Source organism: Seriola dumerili, unplaced genomic scaffold (genome assembly GCF_002260705.1).
Source record: "Seriola dumerili isolate Sdu_G_001 unplaced genomic scaffold, Sdu_1.0 BDQW01000219.1, whole genome shotgun sequence".
NCBI lineage: Eukaryota > Metazoa > Chordata > Actinopteri > Carangiformes > Carangidae > Seriola > Seriola dumerili.
This window is the reverse complement of record NW_019174474.1, coordinates 4,418,604-4,427,706: the sequence shown is the minus strand read 5'-3', so window position 1 is coordinate 4,427,706 and position 9,103 is coordinate 4,418,604. Positions and strand designations below refer to the sequence as shown.

The 9,103-nt window shown below is 37.2% G+C and overlaps 1 protein-coding gene across 2 annotated transcripts; it reads right to left on the bottom strand.

Annotated features, from left to right (window-relative positions):
* Window positions 1–556: 556 nt before the first annotated feature.
* Window positions 557–7,360, bottom strand: prpf18 (pre-mRNA processing factor 18). 2 transcript variants are annotated; one of them, XM_022754375.1, is made up of 11 exons: window positions 7,203–7,360; window positions 6,209–6,286; window positions 5,952–5,978; window positions 4,407–4,508; window positions 4,197–4,310; window positions 3,635–3,781; window positions 3,436–3,504; window positions 3,051–3,191; window positions 2,881–2,952; window positions 2,625–2,780; window positions 557–1,397 (listed from the first exon to the last, which is right to left on the bottom strand). In XM_022754375.1, the coding sequence occupies exons 1-11, from the start codon at window positions 7,266–7,268 to the stop codon at window positions 1,317–1,319; spliced, it is 1,053 nt and encodes a 350-aa protein (XP_022610096.1). In that variant the 5' UTR covers window positions 7,269–7,360; the 3' UTR covers window positions 557–1,316. The 2 variants fall into 2 exon arrangements, with proteins under 2 accessions (XP_022610096.1, XP_022610097.1); XM_022754376.1 differs by lacking the exon at window positions 5,952–5,978.
* Window positions 7,361–9,103: the final 1,743 nt, after the last annotated feature.

The following is a 9,103-nucleotide window of genomic DNA, read 5'->3' as shown; positions in this document are numbered from 1 at the left end:
CAGCTGAGTCTCAAGCAGTGACGTGCTCAGAGCTGGCAGACTGAAACTGTGGTGACGTAGGTTCAGGCAGCCGAGAACACACTATAACCACAAGGAACAGATTAGATCACCATGGTTACTCAGAGTAGTAAGGTCAGTGTGTGATGCTGGATGTTACCATCTTAGCAAACTACTGAAAGGTTTCCATTAGCAATGAGTTGTTGCAAATCTAGTTGTTTTTCTGAATTGCCATCCAGTAGAGCACATAATAGCACAATGATTCCTTAATTGGTTATTTTCATCTGACTAGTACGTTCTTAATGAATTCTTAAGTCACACAGTGGGCAATCAAAAATTTTACTGAAGCATGTCATGGCACATTTGCTGAGGAGAGTCCTTTATAAGAACACATTCACAACAGACACATATTCAGGGGGGGGAAAAAAACACTATGGTGGCTAAAAATAGTTCCATTCAGCAGTCCAGCTGCTAAGAGAGCAAATCTTTACAATTATGGAATAAAATTTATCTTGAAAGGGAAAATTAACTCTTCAGTCTGCATAAAAATTAACAATCATCAGGATTGTTGTTGGTTTAATAAAACAACACTTTATTTTCTCACTGTACAGAGACACACTGATTGGTTTCATTATCTGCTGAAAACATGACAACTCAAACATACACATAAAACTGACTTTGCAGTGGTTATGGCATGCCAATAGTGTAAAGAGCGCTAACATCTCGGGTGTAATAAAACTTACACTACTGGATCTTGCTTCACAAATGACACTTTGCTTGCCACATCATCAAAAATATTTCTTTGAAAAACGCATGTAAGCCAATATTAAAAGGAATATCATTTTACAGCCTAGACCAAGAGCAGTAAATAAAGTTTAACCCTTTTGCTTTTTAATATTCCTGCAGAAATGGTTTTGCCTCCTCTGAGCATCCATAAACATAAATGTTCTCAGAAGGACTGAGACTGGTGACTATTAATGGCATGACAGGTGCATCAGCTGTCCCAGTAGTTCACAAAGACAAGTCTAATGAGAATCAAGGGCTGTTAAGCGTTCTCCAGCTAAATCTGAGATATTTTTATTTGACTTATAAGTTTGCAAAATTCAGACTTACCCCAATTCTATTTAAATTATGCATTTTTCCTGTGAAATGTATGTGTACTTGAAGGCCTCTGGTATACAATGTTTGGAGACATGTCTGCCACAACACCACCTCAGTCATGCCAGAACCCATGACTGAGCTGCTTTGAAAAATTCCCATTTTGGATAGTGATACGATGGACCTGACAGCCATGGCATAGATTACAGTGAAATTTTAAGTTAAAGAGCATTGTACTCCACACACTTTGATGGATCAGTCGTGAAGTGTTTCTGGCAGATAGTCATTAGCCTCTTCAGTCCCTGTAGTAAGAAAAATAAAAAACAAGGCAAAAAAATGCAGCTGTCATTGAAAAGTGTAAAATATGGTCACCTATATACCAATTGTAGTCCACTAGAATTCATTTTACAGACAGGGATAGGATGATGTAATTGTTAAGCCAATTCATCAAATGTTGCTAAATTGTTGTTGGCAGAGATGGAAACGTTCACAAACATGGGGAATAGACCTTCTTTAGACATATGAACATTTGCTAATCTGTATATGTCATGATTACAGTGTTTCACGAGATACACTGATGTGCACTATATGTATATGACCATCCACTAACCTCCACCCTGGCCTTGTCCATAAACCTGAGCAGTTTGTTTAAAACACATTAACACACGACAAACGCTAATTTATGCAGGTATGGTGATGAAGTAGAATTTCGTCCCGTACTGTGACTAGGGTTCACCATAGGAATTGTCCTCAATTAATCTCAGTCATACAATTTTGTTACAGTAAGAGCCAATATGAGAGCCAAATGGAACGCTTCCACGAAAAGCAAAAGAGGTTATAAAAATAGCGCATATTACTTAAGTAAGAACGTATTAATATTTGTCATGCAAAATTCACAGTAGCCTGAATATGGCATTTCCTAAATTTAAATTATGAGAAAACTGGAATTACTGCCTTGCAGTTGTATGCACCTGCCAGTCAGGCAAGTCTTAATTTACATCTATGTCTGTCTACACTTATATAATATATGTAGATGAGACTTTGAAGGAATTTAATAAAAGGTATTAAGTGTTTTTTGTCATTAACAGCGCATCAGTTCCTTGAGTTATGGCCAGAAACAAGTTTTGTGAGGTCACAATGACATTGACCTTTGACCACCAAAATCTGTTCACTTCAACTTTGAGTTCAAGTGAACATTTTTGAAAAATCTGTAGAAATTCCCTCAAGGCGTTCCTGAGATATCATGCTCATAATAATGATAATGTCTCTGGCCACGGCTGTCGCTGGCATGGAGGCGTAAAAATGATCTGATGCTTTGGCACTGAGCATGGGGCATTCAGCAATATTTTGTAATTCTATTACTTTTCCATGCACAGTGTAAACATGTAACTGTGAGACGTGTGTATATGATGTCCACTGATCATAATTATATGTCAGTGCCAGGATCTTGCAATGGCTGTTAGATTGTTCAGAGTCACTGTGCTGAAAACAAATCCCATCATTTGTAGTGAATAATTTCAGGTTCTTACCTGAATGTATTTTCTTTGCGTCTCATCGTTGAGAACGTGGGCCACATGTTTGGAGAAAATCTTTTCTCGCCCAGTACGGGCATGGATACCCACCATGGTCACACCGATAGGCCAAGGAGCATTTCCAATAGCCATCTGCAGATAGGCATCATTTGCCTATAAAAGGGATACAAATTTGTTAAAACATGTAGCAGTAGATTTGTAATAATAAAGGGACTGCATAGATCAAAAACACTGTTTTTGGATCTTGACAAACCTTGACATATTCTCTCTCCAACATGAATTTAATGATGTCTGTGATTGACTCTTTGATGTCAGCCGGTAAGCTCTGAAAGAGATAATAAAGCAATTTAAACTATTAGAAATGAAACATTCACACCACAAAAATCACATCTTACAGCTTGTTTTACTCTCCACAAATATTACCTTCTTCCTGAGCTTCCTGAAGAGGGGTTTGAGGTAAGACTCTGTCTGTGAGTGTGTTGCACTGGCCAGCTTGCCCTGGACACTGCGCTTCACGTGGTCCTCTCTGCTGTTCAGATCCTTGGCCCAAACACCAAGAAGAAACTAGAATACAACAGGAAACATAGCTATTAAGAGAATATTACCAAGCATTTAAACAGTGACAGATACTACACAGATTATCATTATTTGGTCTTGATTTGTTGCATTAAAATGTATTTTATTTAACAAGAACAGATATCAACAGAAGAGAACAACAACATGAAAAGCAGCCACAGTAGTGATGTAAACATTTCTTATCCAACAGCTCCCTCTAGATTAAAGATTGAGCATGATTTTCTTGTCTTACCCTCAAAAACTTGTCAATAACATCCTGGTCTCCATCATCATCTCCTGTGCCCAGGGTTTTACCAAGAGCCTAGGGGGAAGTTTCAATATTAGAGACAAAAATCAAACAAATTGTTCATAGCTTGACATGACTGAAACAGAACTATTGAACAGTTGGGGACTCAATTCTCTTTCCTGACACAGTGCACAGTGCAATGTACCTCCAGTTCTTCTATAGTGGTGTTTTCTTCATGTACTTTCAGGTCATGCTGCGTGTCCAATTCTCCTGGCTCTGTTCCTCCAACAATTTCATTCAGGTACTGCTGGTCGATCTTGTCCATGGCAGCTTTCAGATCGTTCCTTAAGCCCTAGATACAGAGGTAGCAGCAAATATTAGGAACAAAAATGTAATGTCAATCAGCATGCTGTGCCCAAAATTTAGGACAATAAAACCATTTTTAAAAAATCACATGACAGAATAGCAGCCCTATCAATTCCACCTCTTCTCACTCAAGACCATGTGAATAACTGTGGGGATAAAATAAAACTCAGCTTCACTACTTAACAGAACTTGTCAACAGTTTTGTTGAACCAAATAATACAGATCTGCTTTTGATGGTGACAGCTTAAAGAAAGGTAATGCTGAAAGTACATGTGTCAAAGGCCTCTTTGAAGGAAGGTGAGAATGGTAGAGATATGCAATTTTCCAAAGTAGAGACTTCAGTGTGAATTTCTGTCTGGATCTGGATACTGGTTTCCACTCACAGACGGTCTCAGTCCTACCTTGTTTACTTCTGGCGTCAGAATCTCAATCTTCCTGAGTCTCTGGAAGGCATCATAGTCAGACTCTCCAAACAATCGGATTGGTTCCCCTCGTTCTCTAAGCCGTCGAATTACCTACATAAACACAGCAAAAGACACATACGTAATATGGAAATAGAAAAAAATGGATTATGTGTTTATTATAAGTGTTATTATGACATATTCACTCACCTCCTGTCGAGACAGTGTCATTGGCAGTTTCTCTTCTGTTAGTTCCAGTTCTAACACTGGATTAGCTGAGGTGGATGGCTCATCTTCCTCCTTCTTATCAATCTTCAGGGCAACAAGGAAGAAAGTGAGATAGACTAAGTTATTGGAAGGATGTGGGGGTAATATGAAGGTGCAGAATTTGATAATATTAAAAGATCAAAAGTGTTTTTGGCTAAATGCAAATGAAACTAATACAAATGGGATATGTATGAAAAGCATTTGTAATGTCCTTATTAGATGATACCTCAGGATTGAAGAGAAGGTGTATCATTATGATGTATTGTACATTGATTTACATTCCCATCTTACTTAAGTTATTCAGTGACTTGTAGTAGAAGTCAGTAAATAACTTTGCAGTAAAAGCAAACATATTGAATATTACATTAATCTCAAAACTTTCATTTAGTTCTGGCTGCACCACCTAAAACCTAAACACAGGCAAAAATTATTCTTTTTTTTTTTCAACAAAGAAACTCAAAATATGCTACCAGATCATGCTTTCATAGGCACATGCATCCTGGCACTCTTAGATTGTGGTTTAAACAGCACAATCTAAAAGATCAAACAGAGACAGACGATAAAAACAAACAATGGCCCTGGCTCAAATAGACAATGTATACTGCATGTGTGCAAAGAGCAGAGCTGAATAAATTTGACATTTTAAGTCTTGCACAAAGTAGAAAGGGAAATAAAGTTTTCCATATAGCAGCTGTTACAAGGCAATGCAAACTAGTGACACAAAACCAGGGAAAACTCATAGTCAGTCTAAATATTAAAGCTGCTGTCACAGATTATGTGCAAAATAAGAGGTGCAGCTTGACAAAAGAATTTTTTTTTTTTTTTTTTTTTAAATTTCAGTCCAGTTTCCATGCTGAAATCCACACTGGTGCTGTGTCCCACTTTTACTTTGTGGCTTCCTTTCCTTGTTCCCTTACTCTCTGAAAAGTGACTGTTGCTGAGTTTACAAATACGTTGTAACACATGACCAGTCAGCAAATAGACTAGTTGTCATATTGGTTGTTGCACATATAAAACAAACAGAAAAAGCATAAATATCAACAATGGTGGAGTATTGGATGCATGAGGTGGTTCAGTAAATTCATATAATGTAATTTGATGAATGAAATTCATTTTCAATATTACCTACTGCAGACCAATTCTATCAAGCACAGTAAGCAGAGACCGAGTGAAAATTTCCATTTCTGTATATATTTGATATCCTGATATCAAATTAGTATATGTTTACAGACTGACTAAGTTGTCTGACTGAGATGAGTGTATGTCAGCATCTCAGCAGCGTTCACAAAACATCCAGGGGGTTATTTCTAACAACCTGCACTCACAAATAAAGTTGTCTCCACCATGTTATTTCTGCTTTTATCCTCACTGGCTTTAGTGAGTGAACTTTCAAAAAGGATGCCAAGGAAGTGGAAGCTTTTGGGACACATTGTGTTTTATCCTTTTATCATGCATCCTGTCAGCTACTTTCACTCTGCAATCCCATACCTGGCTCTCAGGAGTCTCTCTCTGAACCTACAGATGCAGGCAGCAGAGGCAGGTTGGGGAAAAACAGCACAGTAAACACAGACACATACACTAATGAACACCTGAGCATTAATGCCTGACCTTATTTTGTTTCCTGGCAAAAAGTTTTATTACAGTATTACGTTGTCATACTAAATATGAAGTAAAACTGAATTGAAGATAGGCAGTGAAGTGATTTAGATGTGTCTTTGTGAGATAACGGGAGACTTGGCATCAACCTTATATCCACATCTTCTGAAGTAATCTTCTTGTTCCTTCCGTGCAAGATCAGCCCTTTTGAAGAATTTTTTCGAGTCCTGGGAAAAAGAAAGATAATTAGCTAGATTTACTCTTCAAATCAATCTCAATGTACAGTTCAATGAAAAGATCACACAAGTGGTTAAGCCTGGAGCAGCATGACAGCAATTGTTTCCTTCCTTCTAGAATGACATTGTAAATACAGCTTTAATACAAATGGCTAGTAATTGACTGTTATTTTTTCTCTGTGCTGAACTAAATGCGACAACAAAACACACTCTTTTCGGCAAAGCAATATCTCAAAATTCACAGTTTTAAGTTCAACTTTCATTGAACGTGGTCATGATTTGGAGGTGTCATGAACTGAAGTGAGAGCTATTAAGGAAGTCTACAAGGTACCATGATATGTAGTTACATTTAAGAGTCAAATGTAATGAAAAAGGTGATCAAAAGAGTGACATGGTAAATTTAAAACACGAGTAAAACTGACGTTTTCTATAACATTGTATCATTACCGAAGAACATTGAAACACTGCAGGGATCACCTTTCTATCACACTGATTATGTTATCAATAACATTAATTTACTGAATGGACATTTGTATGGCATATATTTTTTGTAGTTTTAATCCCAGTGCTCCTGAAACGGAGGACAGACACAGCTAACCATTAAAGGTTATCACACAACAATGATGATAATGCGTTGAAGTTAATGCTAAATTACGTATTTATTTGCCAATTAACTATTTGCTTAAACAATACGTGAGCTACACGTCTATCTTTAACACACTAACGTTAACTACATCTTGTAATATCTGTGAGTTTCAGCGCTGTACCCACACATTTGTTAAAGCGTGTTGATAAAAACATCGATGATTTTGGAAAGACAACGTTGTCTGAACTAAGTTAGTGCTAGTCAATATTAGCAATCGGGCTACCAAGCTAACAAAAACAAGCAACTTAATCAGCAACTCACGTCAACAAGCTGTTTCTCCTCGATGAGTTTCCTCTTCCTTGCGATTTCTGCTTTAAGTATATCCATTTCACGACTGTAATTTTTGTCGTTATTCGTTTATTTCAACAATTACTCACTTATGCACACGGTTGCAACGATGCTACTACCTAAACGCTATAACCGGAAGTTACCCAATCAATGGATTTCAGTATAAGAGTCCTCAGTGATTTCTTTTGTTTTATGGATTGTGTTTCAAAGTAAAAGAAATATAATGTTTGTAATGTGTAATGTAAATAAATGGTAACTTGCTGACTCTAAACGTTGACCTATTATTTCAAGTCTAAGCACTCATCTTTGGGGATAATCAAAAAACAATTCTTCTTTGGGTGGTATAAGTATTGCAATGGAAATTAACAATGAACCTGTGATGGCTAGGGTACTGAACAGCAAAATGGGCAATCTTAAACTCCCACTAATTTTATGTTTGGCTAAGTGGATAATTGTCAGACTAGTGCGGACTAGAGAGACCAATACATGATGAACTGATGAAGCCGCTTGGATAAGAGGCGAAACGTCTTCCACAGACAAATACAAGTCCAGTTGCCTTCGATTCAATTTGAGAGAGAGTTTTTCCAAAGTTACACATTTCTGTGTCTTTGATTTCAATAATCTTGCTTCTCACTTTCCTGACAAGACTGCTCAAAACAGCAGTTCCATGTTTTTACCACAGATGTAAATAGGTCTACAGATTTAAAATGTTAACCATTCCCTGTATTTTATTACAGAGACTGAATATTAATTAGGGATGCAGCCTTTTTTTTTTTTTTTTTTTTTTTTTTACCAAACATGCATTGTTATTCTCTGCTGATGGGGGCTCACTGAATTGATCAGGTGCCTTTTATATTTTTTCACACCCTCCCATCAGATGACCTGAGTGTGCCACTGCTCAGCATTTTTGTGCATGTATGTGTGTTCTGTCTTTTCTGTATTTTTCATGTTGCTAAGTTTTGCTTCAGATCAATGTTCCACTTCTTTTCATGCCACAGCATTTATCTAACAACCCACTTCTCGTGTTTCACTTACTGACTATGTAACTGTTTTATAGTCTTATTACTATAGTCCACTGAACAACTTCCCTTCTTCATGTCGCAGCCCCATCTGCAAGCTGGCAGGTTTTAGCTTTTAACAGGTGATCATGGAGAATATGTGATGGGAATTCTCTTATTCCAAGAACAGGGTTTAAATGTGAACTTTTTGAAATCATTTTGAGTGGAAAATGAATGAATTGATGGGAGAGAAAACATGACACCAACTTAAAGCCAGCCCTTATTGTGACTCAGTACTATCTCCTATTTTCTGCCAGTGACACTTAAGTGACTTTTTACAGTTGCCTGGATCGAGGTCATATAGATATAGGCTACACGTTAGATAGATCTGGATATTCACTACATGCTTCGAGGAAGTGGATTTATCCTGTCTGAATCCTGCCTGCCTATTTTGTTCTTACAAATGTAACATGAACACAGCTGGACAAGCAGTCATCTGCCTCTCCCTTTTGATAAATGTGTAAATTTGGTCATTTAATTATTTTTAATCTATAAAATGAGTCGCTTTTAACAACACTAACAGTATTCATGTGATAATTTCAGAATCTAGAAAAAAAAGTTTATGTTCTCAGTCTGCTCTCAATAGTGCTTATGTTCAGATGCCAGTCCATTGTCTGGACACTACAGTGGCAAATGTCTGACTCGACCTTTTAGATGAGAACGTTACCATCAGGTGGCGCAAAGGGATATGTGACGATTTTTAATATTAAAGTCATTAATTTATTTACATGGCGCAATGGAAGAACCAGCATCATGTTGGGAACGGGAACAGATGATACAATAGCATTTATCAGGTCAATTTAACCATAACTCGGT